Below are 14,693 nucleotides of genomic sequence, written 5' to 3'. Positions count from 1 at the left end.
CCCCCCCCGCCCCCCCCCCCCCCCCCCGTACCTCAGCGTCGGGTAAAGTTGCTCCCAGGTTAGACAATAATTGGATAACTTCGCCCTCATAGCGTCCAACCCTCCCACAAGCTCTCTCTAACTCGAAAAACTCTGTTGCACACTGAGATTAAGCTAAAGGGTTGAATTTAACCGCCAAGCTGAGCCACGTTCGCTTTTAAAAGTCCACCGGGTTTGAACTTTGTCAAACGACTGCGAGGAACCGCGTGCGGCCCAGTAAAACAGCGTTAAAAGTCACTTCCTAACGGAAAGTATGTTTTCTCTGTTGTGAATTGTATGTCGGATTCTTCCTCCGTTATCGCCACGTGTCCTGTTTTTGATAATGTGCACTGACGCGATGATAACGAGGACGAGATGTGCTACAGCGGGACATAGTCTTCGGGGAAAAAATAAATAATGCTTTACGATCATTTTTCATCACACGTGATATCGCGCCAAAAAATAACACGTAGTCAGTTTCTTGACCACATGCCTTTAAGAGCAAATTTTCTGTCTTTCTAGGAGGTGACACGCGTATGTAGCCAACTGTCGAACGAGGACTTAATCTTGCTCCTTTACCTCCTCTTCCTTTTGATGATATGAGCTTGCGCTTTCGCTGAGTTGGCACAACATGTGCCGAAGTCAAAGTGCTTGGGTTTGCACTCTCTGTTAGTATCGCATCGACGCTTTTGCTGAGGCCAGCACCGATCTCGTTTTATAGCCTCCGCAGGCTATATTTCCGATTACGCGTGTGAATCGGCCTTAATCTTTTATTCGATTTTTAGAAAAAATTTCGAGTTTCGCAAATGTTTCCGTAGTCTCTGAATCTCATGGTGAAATATCGCACTGGACAGACCTTTCACGACGTAATTATTTCAGATTTCCTTTTGGACCGGACTTCCTACTTCGTTCCATGTCCACCATCCAATAAGAATGAAAACGGTTGTCGTGTATGTATGCTAATATGCTGTTGGAGATGCTCAAGTGGACGGCATACGCCCCAGTACGCACATTATATCCAAATTGGACATCGATCTGAATTTATGTTTCAGTGAAGTTTTACTTGGCGACGTACATATTTACTTAGACAGCTCGTGATTGGTCCGCGTATGAGAAATTTTGATTCTCCTTTCCCGTTAGAGCAGAGGCCAATGGTTTGGTTGCCGAGAAGCGTACTCTTTACGCATGGGAGGGCGCCACGTGTCACTCTCCCTACTTCTCTTATGGGGCTTCGGTAGTTCAGCATTTTTCCGTAGTGCCATGTAAAAGCACTGCTTGTATAAACCGGGTTCGCGCTAACTTACACCATGCCTGATGTCGTGTATTTTTAGCGTGAATTGTATTACTTTTGTTGTGAGATGATTGTTTAACAGTAACAATTAGGGTCTGAAGTGTGTGGTAGAGACGTTTCTTGTGAACATGGCACAATTAATTAATAATTGTTCGGTAAATGGCCTAAAAACGTCGACCCACTGACCAACGCCAGGATGTATTTGCCTTTCTGAAAACATTAGCCCCAGCCAGTGACTCCACTCCGCGTACCGTGTCTTCCTACGGTGTTCCTCTTCGGTGTTTCGGCAAGTTTTTACCCAATTCTTGTTTCCCTCTTAACATTCAACTAAGTGTTCTTGGTGTTCCATGATCTGGTGTATTGTTACTGTCGTTTTTATGCCATCCAAATCGTGTATTTCGTGCATAGGAAGCCGGCGCGCTTGAAGGTAACCTAAAAAGTAAATCGCCGATCACGGAACTCGCGATAAAGCCTAACTCTTGTCCGCGTGCCTTCTTCAGTCGTTGGCGAACCGCGCGTCCTGCATTTTTTTTTTTTTCACTGCATGTCGCATACTGTTATATCTGTACGAAATTACACGCGTGGATTAAAATAAAGGCTGTTGCGATTATAGACATACGTTAGTGTGCGTTGTGCATCAGTACTGAGTTATATGCAAAATAGAATTTTGAAACTCAATTGTATTTCCTTCCTCATTTAAATTAACAGGAATTTCATATCAAGTCAATGTACATAATAAATAATGAATGGACATAAAATGATGTGTCTTAATATAACATATTGTAATGTGTTCGATGAATAAGAATATCTATTGGGTATTTCAGAAGTCGGCGTTCAACAAGTCGTGATGCGTTGGAGGTTTGGCGGTCCCTGCCTAAAAACCGACCTAAAGTCATCGTTGCAGAAAGTGTTTGTGTGACAAAACCACTAAGTGCAAGGACTCTTCACAAAGCGAAGAAAGTTATCTTAAACAAGAAGGGTATATTAAAACTCCTAAAGCAGGAGAAAAGCCAACTTATATTGAGAGATCGGGAACAAGAGTGAAAGGTATAAAAATAGGGGGGGCTGTCTGACCGATGGACAAGCGGAAGATGATGCCCAAACGCCCTCGAATGGAGACCATGAGGGGTCCAATTGCTAATGGACCCATTCAGACTCGACCTCTGGTGGCCCTACTGGATGGCCGGGATTGTTCTATTGAGATGCCCATCCTTAAGGATGTTGCAACGGTGGCCTTTTGCGATGCACAGTCCACCTCAGAAATACATGAGAAGGTATGGCATGGAACACATAATAAAGTAACAATTATCCCTCTATTGCCTATTAAAATGATAAGTTATCGCAAACATATTTTTAAAATGATATTTAAAATATTTTTAAAGGTACTAAATGAGGCAGTTGGTGCACTCATGTGGCACACTATAATTCTGACAAAGGAAGACCTCGAAAAGTTCAAAACATTACGAATTATCGTAAGGATTGGTTCTGGTGTCGATAATATCGATGTCAAAGCTGCCGGTGAGCTCGGCATCGCAGTGTGCAATGTGCCTGGCTATGGAGTTGAGGAAGTAGCTGACACCACTCTTTGCCTCATTCTCAATCTATACCGACGTACATATTGGCTCGCGAATATGGTTCGCGAGGGCAAAAAATTCACAGGACCTGAACAGGTATGAGTAACATGAGTACGAATTTCTTTACTATTTTTTATTTCATCTTTGTAAAAAAATTGAAATTTATGTATTATTTCTCCTATATATCCTAGGTCAGAGAGGCTGCACAAGGATGTGCAAGGATACGGGGTGACACTCTGGGCATAGTTGGATTGGGTAGGATTGGATCTGCAGTAGCACTGCGTGCTAAGGCCTTTGGCTTTAACGTCATCTTCTACGATCCGTATCTTCCTGATGGAATCGAGAAATCACTTGGCCTCACCAGGGTGTATACATTACAGGTTAATTCGAATTATGATTTTAAATATGCAGTCATACAAATAATTATAATTGAAAAATGTTACCTTTTCATGGTATCTCTTACAGGACTTACTGTTTCAATCAGACTGCGTATCTCTGCACTGTACCTTGAATGAGCACAATCATCACCTAATAAACGAATTCACCATCAAACAGGTATGCCAATTATTAAATGAAGACATTGTAATTGGAAACACTAATTCTGTTTTCCTGTGAATACAAAAATTGTGTTGCAGATGAGACCAGGAGCATTTCTGGTGAACACGGCACGAGGTGGTCTTGTGGACGATGACGCACTTGCCGCGGCGTTGAAACAGGGTAGAATTCGTGCAGCAGCACTGGACGTCCACGAGAACGAGCCGTACAACGTCTTTCAGGGTCAGTCCGCGCAATGTGAGTCTTATCTGACCTTACCTAACCGTCCTTAACCCGATTAATATGTCCATAGACCAAATTTTCCGAGTCCTATGACCCCGGGTTGTCATGCAGTGCCTGCAATAGTTCCCCAAAGACGATATTAAAATTGGCATGATTTTTAACAATAAAAAGTGTTGCTGGAAAATTAGTACTTAATAAATATTTTGGCTTATTTACTTCACATGAGATGAGGCAATGCGCGGTTATGTTAACGAATGCATGAATTACTGATTGGTTTATACTAAATAATCGGTCTAAGGATGATTAATGAGAAGTGACTTATTTCACGTGGGTGTGTAGGTCCTTTGAAAGACGCTCCGAATCTGTTGTGTACACCACACGCTGCATTCTACAGCGACGCTAGCTGCACGGAACTTCGTGAAATGGCTGCCAGTGAGATACGGCGGGCCATCGTAGGTCGTATACCTGACTGTCTACGAAACTGCGTGAACAAGGAATATTTCCTCTCCACCGCTGGGTAAGCACACTACGAGATAATAAATACAATCAGCACAGATACGTAGCGTATAATAATTCGATTACCTTGACACTGTCTTTCTTGCATCGAGAGAGTGAGAGAGGAAAAAAAAGATGTCGTAATTCTTGCAGACACAGATTTTCAAGCAGAAGTTAACTCGTATTACACGGAAAGAGAGTCGAGCGTGTGTGCAATAGTTACGTGGTTTAGAAGCGCTCTCGAGCCTCTTTGGATTTCCTAAGATCAATTGGGCACTTTAAAGGCATTTATCGAAGTGGCCAATTTCTTTTCGCTTTCTCCAGCAGCTACCCCGAGGGGATCAACGGCGGATACTATGCGGGAGCACTGCCCGTCCAGCAGGCGCACTCGACGACTCCCCACGACTCTGCACCCCCACCTCCTGGGGGGCACTCCGTAGTTGGTGGTGGTGCTGGTGGGGGCGGTGGCGGTTCGAACCCTCCGGCAGCGCCTGCCGGGGGTCCAACAGGCCCCACGGGCCCAACGGTAGGCGCCGGCGGGGCTGGGGGCCCTGCTTCGGCTCCCCCTGCTGCCGGGTTACCCGGACTACCCCACAGCATAGTGAGCGAGCCTGACCCCCGGCCAAGCCCACCTGCTCCGAGTCCCCGTTGACCTTGAACCCCCGAACCCCGAACTCTACTCCAGCACCACCCTCTGACCTAACCTACCCCCTAGCCATTCGCACACGACCTCCGACGACAAACAGCTGATTGACTAACGTGTGTCGTGCACGACGTGCCCCAAAATCTGTCCGCTACTTCCGAGAAACTCGAGAGATCCATCCTTGAGAGAGAGAGAGAGAGAGAGAGAGAGAGAGAGAGAGAGAGAGAGTGAAAGAAAGAATGAATGAAAGACCGAAAGCAAGAGAACGAGCGAAAGGAATAGCGTGAAAGTGAATGAAAGGGATTGTATGACAGAGTGGGAGAGACAGAGAGTGAAAGTGAGAATCAGAGAGAACGTGTCGTTTCGCATTTGAATTTTGCGTTCCTCAATCTTTAACATTAAAGAGAGCTATTCGTATCTCCGTAAGCAGATCAAATACAGTACGGGCTAGTAAAGATGAAACATTCCCATTGGACATCTGCAGTGATACATGCAGACTATATATTTTTGGTTGAGAGCTGCTGCTTCTGAGGATTAAAAAAAAAATGGTCTTCTTTCATAGAGCATAGATGTCTTGGTCTTACGTCATGTCATACATTTCAATCGTACGCCTTTATCGTTACGAGATCGCCTTTATCGGACAACCAGTATTCCAAACAAGTGTTCCTTGACTTCCAGAATATATTCCGCTGTTTCGTATCCCATAAACATCTCCAGGCAATTGATTCGGGTAGCTATTATCGTAATACTAATCAGAGTCGACGAGTGACAGAAGAAACAACTGCAAACATTGAATGGATGCGCGGGCAATAGAAGCTCCATTTTCAAATCTCGATCCACCTCTTATTAAATTTTTATCCATTTGAAGAGCACGATCAACTTATAACTTGTCTATTTCTCTCTCTTGCTCTTACTCGACGTTTCAATAAGTTTGAAATAGTATTTTTTATAGACTCCATACATATACTTGTAGCAATTTCTATACTTGCAATAAAAAAAAAAAAATAGAGAAATGTACGTCATGTATTACTGTGGCCGGTACTGTATTTGAATCTATGACGCCGCTGGCTCAACTGTGATCACTCGACATTAAAGTTCTCAATCTCAGAATGAAATCGCAAAGTCTTTGTCGCACTTTTAATTGCGATAGAAATTTTAAACTGTACGAAAACGTATCTCTGTAACTCTTCTGTCGGGCGTCACGGTTCGCCGTAGCGTTTATTAGCAAATTGAAACACCCCCGATACTCTCGCCCTTTTTTCTCCAAATCCAAAAGCACGTGATTGGAGTGCCAGAAGACACGCGCGGACGACCCGGGCCCTTTTCAATCGGCTACCATGGAATCCTGTCACCGGCAATCTAACAGAATCGTCGAGGAGTCCGCAAACGCAACGTCCACACTGATCTTCGACGCGAAGAGCGCACCGAGGAAGCGATTATTCGAGTACAATGTGGTAGTTCTTATTAGCGTGCGAAGGAATAGATATACTAAAATGGGAAAAAGATCGAAAAACAAAAGAAAACGAAAAGAGAGAAAGTTAAGAGACAATGCGAACACTCGAGCGCTTGCGACGGAACACCATTTTATTCACCTGTATTCTGTTAAGTATCCGCAAACGTGCGCCGGCGAACTTTGTAATTCCCTAAACCGCTTTGCAATGTACAGATTGAAGTTTCACTATAGTAATTTGTAGGTCACTCATATTTGCGGATATGTAACGAACGGATGCACTTTGGGCTTTATTGTATCGTTTGGCGGTACGTCGGGAGGAGCGCGAGCACCGCGTATAATTCTTGCCATTTACGTAATTGGTCGATCGAATGATTTACGTGGTGCTCTTGCGAAATCCTCAAAGCAGACCACGTCGTGGCGGTACGAGCTGCTACTGTGGCGGCCGGCCAGTAACTCGCTGTAATTGTACGCAAATTGAGAACACGTTTTGGAACGTACAGTAGTGCTAGAGTAACGACGAGAGTGCGTTGGTAAATGGGCGCGCGTAACTCCTGTCCTTCTGCTCCATATTGAACCTTTGGCCCTCGACCTTAATGTTCTCGAACCTTCCAATCCCCGACTCTCCTCTCTCTCTTCTCCCACTCCCTGCCCGTTAGAGTATTTCTTTTGTGTTTCTGAGAAAACGAAACCGAATGCTACTTGAGCTTTTTTTTTTTTAGTGAACTTATTGATGAACTGTTTTTTTTTTTTTCGTTTTTTTTTCCCCCCGTGAGCGAGGACGTGCGAGAAAGGGAGAGCGACATTGTGAATATGCAAGGGTGAATGGATGAAAGTACGAGAGAGTGTGTAAGAGAGAGAGAGAGAGATAGTGTGAGCGAACGTGCGAGAGAGTGAAATAGAACGAGCAGAAACAAGTTTTATTAATTGATAATTATAATATGATTAGTTATTGTATTAAGTAAAGTAAGGCGATGTTACGAACACTTGAGTATATTATCGAGAGGTGAATCATTGAGGTGAAAAATGGAGCGAGAGAGAAAGAGACGACGGAAGATATGGACAATTTTTTGAGAAAAATTATGGAAAGCGATAATAATTAAATAAAAAATATGGGAAAAGAAAATCTATTTTAGAGACACACATATCTATTCGGTTTTCTTTTTAAATCTGTTTTTACGTTTGAAACGAGAGACATGGCGAAAGGCGGTGAATCGTCGAGAACATTTGTCGTGTGGGCCTCACCATGGTGCAGAACGAACATTTGTGCCCGGCCACGTGGCTCCGAGATTTGTCGAGGCGGTAAATAAAAATTAAGAGAGAAAAAGAAATAGGGCAATGATTATTGGGACATGCGTATTCATGAAAGTGAGGCTATTAAGAGTAATCATTAGAACCTATGACAATGTACTCTGAAAGTTTGATCGGAAGCTACAAAGCTACATCTGGATATATTTCAGTAGACGTGTTTACGGATTTGAGTAATTATTATTATTATACACGATCCTTTGACAATTATAAAAGAACACGAGATTTGAACATGAGAGTGAGAGACCAAGAGAAAGGAAGAAAGAGAGCGATGATAGGGAGCGTGTGAGAACGGTGAGAGCGCTAGAGAGGGAGAACAAAAATCATTCCAACTGGTATGAGGAATCGGACCGAAAATATATGAAACAAAATACTAAAAAGCACATTCGAGATCGTCATGGCGCGCGAGGCGATAACGTATAAAAGTGGCAAAAATAAATAAATAAATAAAAAAAACGAAGCATCACACGTTACACGAAAAGTTACACGCGCACATTACTCTAAATAGCCACGTATAGAGACATACATAATACTATTATACATGTAACACAAATGAGACGTGCGTACGAGGCGATAGAAGCGTAAAGGAATACAGAGATATACAACACTGACCACACAGAAGCAACAACAGCAACAACAACCGAATATACATTTTTAAATAGAAATACGCTACGTACATAAATACACGAGGTACCAGTGCGCAGCTGCACGGCGAGCTCATCCCCTCTGCTCTCTTGATGCTTGCTTATCTTATGGGAGAACTCCAAATTTTTCTTTTTAAACAAGAGGGTAGAAGGGACCGGATACGTTCCTGCAGATTCGTATGGGTACATAACGTAGAAACATTATACATACTGTTTTTGTCTTCTTTTTTTTTTTTTCAAGAATATTATTACTTATAAATACATCATTATATATAGTAAGAACGAGAGAGAGAGAGAGAGAGTGTCTGTGAGAGTGAATGAAAGTGAGTAAGACAGACAACGGTGTGAAAGCGAATGACGAGCGATAGCGAATTTCTGAGAGAACGAAAGAGAGAGAGAGAGAGAGAGAATTTCTGTTGACGAGTGAAATGATATAAACGATAAAGAAACAAAGAAAAAATATGAATGAAATCGAAGTACGCTACGATGAAGAAGAAACGGAGTTGTTCTTATATAGTTTTAATTGTGAGAAAAGAAAGAAAGAGGCAAATTTAATGTGATGAAAAAAAAAATGCAGTACGTAATGACTTCCACCGTTATATTTCCAGCCCCTATTCCTTCTCCTCCTTCTACACCTTCATTCCCACATGTCTTCTCCTTGCGAAACCTCTTATCGTCCCTCGAAAATCCTTATCCTTCTTATCTCCATTCTTCTTAGCTCCTGTGAGTCAATCCCGAGTGTGCGTATGCGTGTTGCTTGCGTGGGTGCGTAAAAAAAAATAGAGACAGAAAATTGCAGCCGAACACACGCGAGGCCTCCTTTATTCTTCTTCCCTGTTTCCCGTAAAGAGGATCGACACGCGGTTCCTGGCTCGTGGGACAAATGAATAGATAGATAGATATAGAGAGAAAGAGAGAAAGAGAGAGAGAGAGAGAGTAAGAAAGAAACACACGCCCATATAGTGATTGATTAATTTTTTTAATCAGTTTCTTTCATATGAATGTACATATACACATATATGTATATAACGCAATTATATCTATATATATATATATATATATGTGTGTATATACGCGTATCCTTCCTTTCGATGAGAGTGGCGCTGAGGCACACCTTCGTTTTACATTTACAATGGAAAAGAGAAATGAGAGAGAGAGAGAGCAAGAGCGAGAGCGAGTGAAAGAGAAACGAGAGAACGTAAAACTGACGAAGAAGAAGAAAAAGAAACAAAAGCCACAAGATGACGAGAGAAAAGTGAACGTGGTGAAAACAGCAACATTAATATTAATTATAATTAATAATAATAATTATAATAAATACAATATTTGTACAATAATCAACGGTGCTGTGGTGAATACTGCAGGCCTGTGTATATATACATACATGAGTAACTGTATGTGTATATATATATATATACACGGATTATCCTGTTCACCCATCCTGACTTCCGTTTCCTCGCGAACTTCCGCCAAACACCGTTTTCTGATCGATAACAATACTTTATTCGACTAGGCTTCGAAAGGCGATCCTTTCTTTTGTTCAGCTATCCTTTCAAATTTGCGGTATTTCTTTCTTTCATTTCGTTGGTGCCTTCCACGTCTGCTGCAACGGCGTTTTCGTACTCGTCCCCCTGGTTCCAGCAGCGTCGTAAACGACAGGAAGACACAGGAACGATCCTCAGGACGAAACGGAAGGACTCGAGCGGATGCCGCATTTTATCAACATGACCGTATAAACTATTTTCGTTGTAAGCTCGCTCCTAGTCGAATAACGGGTATTCGACAACATTGCGAGAACCTGCCGTTGTCCAACCGACCAACTGGATCGTGTCACGTCAGGGAGCCACCGTGGACTCGCATGTGCCTGTTCAAATTGCCACTTTGACTAAACCTCAGTAAGCACAGCTTGCACTGGTACGGTTTCTCCCCGGAATGGATCCGCAAGTGTTTCGTCAGGGTGGAGCTGTCGGAGAAGGCCTTCTTGCAGAATCGACATCTGGAAAGGGACTTTTTAGCTTCCTTTCGTGAAAAATCGTTCAGGCTGCATTTAAGGGAGGACGTGTAACGACCCACCTGTAGGGACGTTCGCCGGAGTGCGTGCGCATGTGTGTCGTCACCGAGCTACTCTGGGAGAATCTCCTGTCGCATACCGGACATCGGAATGGCTTCTCGCCGGAGTGAGTCCTCGCGTGGGCTGTCAGGTTGGCCGCTTGGCTGAATGCTTTCGAACACGCGTGACATCTTTAAAATTGTACAGGATGTCATTGGTTGAGTGTGAAATTCGATTTGGACATTTCTTTTTCGTTTCTACATTGTAAGGGATGAGACCTACCTGAATGGTTTCTCGCCCGAATGCGTTCTGAGATGCGTCTTTAGGGTGCTGGGACGCGCGTACGTTTTCCCGCAAATTCTACAGAGATTCGGTCTGCCGTTATCGTCCGGGGTAACGGTAGGACCTACTCCGCCGATGCACAGTGCGTGCTCGCCGGTCGGTAAGCGAGAATGAGGATGGGGATGCGGGTGAGAGTGCTGATGATGAGGAGCCATAAGGCTATTGGTCGGGGGTTGATTCACCCTCGTTGGAGCTTCCACGGGGTTATATTGGGGGGCGGGACTCAGGAGGGGCTCTACCCCCCATGCCGACGAATAGCTCTGCTCGTACCTGCGTACGCAAACATTGACAAACCCTAAGAAAGGCGGCAAGATGGCGAGCTAGAATTTAGGGGATGATTTTTTTACCCTTAAACAGGTTTATGAAATTTATCCATTCGAACGGGGACGATCTTACTTTTGTTGGTTGATATGAATTTTCTTATTAAATTTTACCTTTTTTTTTTTTTTGATACAAGGGTCGTCTCTGGTTTAAGGGTTGTAACGTTACTCACCCTGGGTGCATGTTCATGTTCATGGTCATGTTCATTGAAACGTTGACAGACATTGCTGGACCGGGTGTGTAATGAGAGGGTGGCACTGGCGGTCCCAAATTCTGGGCATAATCCTGGGGGTAGTGATGGGTCGGTCCACCCGTGGAATAATATCCTCCAGTAGGACTCCCAGGATGCACCACTGCGTGTTTCAGGGATAAGAGGACGTCCGCGACTCCTTCGCCATTGCCGTTGGCAGCCCTTGGTACGCATTCTCCTCGGCTACAACCCCAGCTGAAAAAATACTTAAAAATTTACAAGGTACATAGAAAGGGGTATACCCCAATTTTAGCCAATATTTTCTAGCGCTGCTAGCTTAACGTAATTGTCATTTAATTTCAAGGAGATGGGAAATATTATTTTTTACGTGGTACGTAGGTGCTTTTATTATAATATAAGAAATGAGTGTGACTCACTTGTAGGAACCGGAACACGGACTAAATAGTCCTGGAGGCAACGGATCCAGGTCCAATGGTGGCAATGGAAATCCAGCCATGTCGTCCACCCAGAAACTCGCTCCGAATTCACTGACGACCTGATTCTGCCCAGAATTTTGTATCTGATGACTCGGGTCAGCGTTTATATCCTCCGGCGAACTCTGCAGGTCCTGGAGACGCAGAGTCCCTTGCAGGGAGCCTAGGGTCTCTTCATTTTGCGTATCCGCCAAAGTATCTTCACTCGTGAGCACGCCAAGCGAACCCGAGCAAAGACCCGACGGGATGGTTGCTTCGATGCTGCCCACCGATCCTGACCAAATTTCTCTTGCTCAGTCTCGAGTTTCGATTACCTATCTTCGCTGTAACCCTAAACCCCTTATCCACACCTCAGCCATCCTCGCCTTCCTCTTTATACTAGTTCTACTTGTCCTCTCGCTGTCTCTTTCTTCTCTTCTCATGATCGTCAAGAAAAAATTAACTATCACACGATCGTTTCACCGCGGATACGAAAAACCGTTACGCGTTCAGATATATAGATATACCGTTTGGAAAGATATTTTTGGAAATTTGGAGAAAAAAATCTTAGCTTTGTATTTCTCGAACGGGCTCTTTTTTTTTGATAAATTTATTTACGAATTTATTTATTCAATGCTTCAGTGGTTTTGTAGTCAATTTTTTTTTGTACCGGTGAGATCTGCTCGTGCTTCGAAATTGTAAGGGATGCAATTTTTTAGGGTGAATTTACGGTGCTCTGCTCACCTGTACCGAGTGTATACGGTGGCTCGGAGGTGTTCGCCGAGTGGTGGTTCTGCAGAAACTCCATCTCTGCGAAATTTCTGCGAGCAGCTTCCGTTAGAAACACCCCCTTCCACGCCCCTATCCAGAAGCAGCGATCTGGCTCCCTTCTCTATGGAGATGTGGTCCAACCCCTCCGGTCGTCCTGGCAACGGGCATGGAAACACGAATACAGCCCTCTCGGCTCATTTCATTGAAAAATAAGAACGCAATAATATCGACAAATGGACCCCTGCGATGTTAAAGGTTTTCCTGTTACACAGTAAATCTAATACGAGTCTTTAGAAGAAAAAATATTTTTAAGCATTTTAACAGCCTCGCGACACACCTCTTTTACCGATGGAACAAAACACCCATTGAGTATATTTTTTAAAAAATTCGTAACACGTACGTTCGTATTTTCAAAAATCTCCGCTATCCGTATTCTGTATAAATTATATTGGTAAAAAGAAAAAATTTCCATTTTATCCATAGCACGTTTATATCGCATAGCTGATCGCATTCATGTAAAAAAAAAGAGTGCAATAAATACAAAGTTATGGTCTTTATGAATGATTGCAAGAATCACATGTGTATAGGTACAGCGCGTAGAAGGTACCTTTATGGCTTGGAAGACCTGCCGGTCTCCTCTAAGGGCTTCTGGAAACCTGCGAGATATTTCCATTCATAGATTTTGAACCATGTGCATCTTTCCACGTGACGCTTTATGTATATCCACCAAAAGGATATACAGATCGTTGATCTTGCGAATATCAGCACGGCCGCCACTTCGACACACCTAGGAGTCCAATATTTGACGATCAGTCAGTCCAACCTTGTAACGGTCATTTGTCTTCGTGTACAATAGAATAAAGAGAAGACAGATTCTGCTATGTCAAAATTTAACTACATCTATTTCGTATGCAACGACGATGACTCCCCGTTATTTTCCATCGAGATTGTACAATTAATCGACTTCTTCGAAATCTTGCCTACAAAACGATTATTGACTATCGTAATTTTTTTTTTTTCAAAAATCACGTTTTTATACACACTGCAATTCGAGCTTATGCGAATGACTGATTTATTAGATTAATTAATATTTTTTCACTACAAGCCGTTACCCTGTAGCTTAAACACAGTCTGTGCCAAGAAATCCCTCAAGATATCATCATTCACTCTATCAAGATTGCACTTTCGTAAAATCATTCCTCCCAACGCTCCCTGATCACATCCATGCGACAGGGCAAAAAACAAAAAACAAATTGTATCCATAGACACTCACTCCGTTTTAAGTCTGATTTTAAATATTTTACCGGACATAATTAATAATTAATCACATTTAAAAATATATCTCTGGACACTGTTATCCAGGTTCACAGTTGCGTCCTCTTCAAATTCTCAGTCTCGTATTCACATAGCTACGTTATTCAGCCGTCTAAGGGGTTGAAGTTTGAAAATACGAAAAACCGCATAGTTCCACAAATCCACTCGGCGAGTCACAGCTACCAAACTTATAACACTGATATGCGAAAGCTCTCCGGGAGACCTCGGTACCCTACCGGTCTTGAGGAACCTTAGGGGTACAACTGGATGCTACTGCCATGCTGGCCCGATGGCCTGTCAATGTGTCTTGGCTAACTAGGCATCTACCACCTACCACCCACTCTCACCCCTTACCAACTAACTACGTACCACCCAACCCCACTACTAGTCACGGACCCTCTCTCATGTGTGCCGACTCGCTCCGTCCATCCAAGTGTTCTTCTTCGTACCGCACTAGGTAGGTAGTCACATCCACAACCACGTGTCTGCCAGTGTTGAATAGCTCCACCATCTTTCTTTATTTTTTCACGTACAATATGCGCCCTACGTACGTGGGGCCATATTGGCTACGTATTCTCGATACCTACCTCTATACGGCACATACACGGGTTGCACGCTGTTGACACGAGATACTAATCGTTCATTCAGCGATCGGTGATCGGAGCCCTACTCACCCACCGATCCGTAGGGATATTATATTTTCTCGAGATACCATTACCACACTGTCTTGGTGGTCCTGTCCGCCGGTACCCCCGACATCCTCGAGATCATTCGCACGTAATGCCTTCCCTTTAGCAAATTATTGACCAGCCAACGATGAGCCCGGCTGTGACAGACTCTCCTCGACATGCTGCAAGCTTTTCAATTTTTGAACAAATATTTCGACCTGCATGTACCTCGAGTGCGGGGTAAGCCAAGGTGGGGACGAACGGGAATTTTTGACAGGAATAAATTATTCGATCGAATTTTAAGGTCAGGAACTTTTTCACGTTTTTATGCCAAAGCGCCCTGGTCCGGGTGGTTAGCTTTGTG

At 43.5% G+C, this 14,693-nt stretch overlaps 2 protein-coding genes across 12 annotated transcripts in view; one reads left to right on the top strand and one right to left on the bottom strand.

Annotated features, from left to right (window-relative positions):
• The window catches only part of LOC107267279 (C-terminal-binding protein), a 32,019-nt gene that overhangs the window by 8,741 nt on the left and 8,585 nt on the right, over window positions 1–14,693 (top strand). Inside the window, exons 1-8 of one of the 7 annotated variants that reach the window (XM_015738765.2) lie at window positions 1,602–1,736; window positions 2,134–2,583; window positions 2,692–2,979; window positions 3,075–3,263; window positions 3,349–3,438; window positions 3,519–3,675; window positions 4,000–4,177; window positions 4,480–9,004. In XM_015738765.2, coding sequence (XP_015594251.1) covers window positions 2,386–2,583; window positions 2,692–2,979; window positions 3,075–3,263; window positions 3,349–3,438; window positions 3,519–3,675; window positions 4,000–4,177; window positions 4,480–4,807 — 1,428 coding nt within the window. In that variant the 5' untranslated portion in view covers window positions 1,602–1,736; window positions 2,134–2,385 and the 3' untranslated portion in view covers window positions 4,808–9,004. The other 6 variants (XM_015738768.2, XM_025084513.1, XM_015738766.2 and 3 more) reach the window with 6 other exon arrangements.
• LOC107267280 (protein glass) lies at window positions 9,468–14,045 on the bottom strand. Of its 5 annotated transcripts, none has more exons than XM_025084519.1 (8): window positions 14,031–14,045; window positions 12,955–13,134; window positions 12,321–12,501; window positions 11,541–11,871; window positions 11,086–11,358; window positions 10,533–10,862; window positions 10,274–10,441; window positions 9,468–10,196 (listed from the first exon to the last, which is right to left on the bottom strand). In XM_025084519.1, the coding sequence occupies exons 3-8, from the start codon at window positions 12,382–12,384 to the stop codon at window positions 10,031–10,033; spliced, it is 1,332 nt and encodes a 443-aa protein (XP_024940287.1). In that variant the 5' UTR covers window positions 12,385–12,501; window positions 12,955–13,134; window positions 14,031–14,045; the 3' UTR covers window positions 9,468–10,030. The 5 variants fall into 5 exon arrangements, with proteins under 5 accessions (XP_024940287.1, XP_024940283.1, XP_024940285.1 ...); XM_025084515.1 differs by lacking the exon at window positions 14,031–14,045 and adding an exon at window positions 13,460–14,004 and having other exon boundaries at window positions 12,955–13,327; XM_025084517.1 differs by lacking the exon at window positions 14,031–14,045 and adding an exon at window positions 13,621–14,004.

The sequence above is a fragment of the Cephus cinctus genome, unplaced genomic scaffold (genome assembly GCF_000341935.2).
Source record: "Cephus cinctus unplaced genomic scaffold, Ccin1 Ccin1_scaffold0396, whole genome shotgun sequence".
NCBI lineage: Eukaryota > Metazoa > Arthropoda > Insecta > Hymenoptera > Cephidae > Cephus > Cephus cinctus.
The sequence above is the reverse complement of the archived record's forward strand: the minus strand, read 5'-3'. Positions and strand labels throughout refer to the sequence as shown.

Excerpts from the sequence above, each read along its gene's own strand:
- LOC107267280 (XM_025084519.1), bottom strand. The coding sequence starts at position 12,384 with ATGGAGTTTCTGCAGAACCACCACTCGGCGAACACCTCCGAGCCACCG. Across the intron at positions 11,359-11,540 it reads CCGTGTTCCGGTTCCTACAA|CTGGGGTTGTAGCCGAGGAG; the intron begins GTGAGTCACACT and ends GTATTTTTTCAG. Across the intron at positions 10,197-10,273 it reads TCCGGCGAACGTCCCTACAG|ATGTCGATTCTGCAAGAAGG; the intron begins GTGGGTCGTTAC and ends GTCCCTTTCCAG.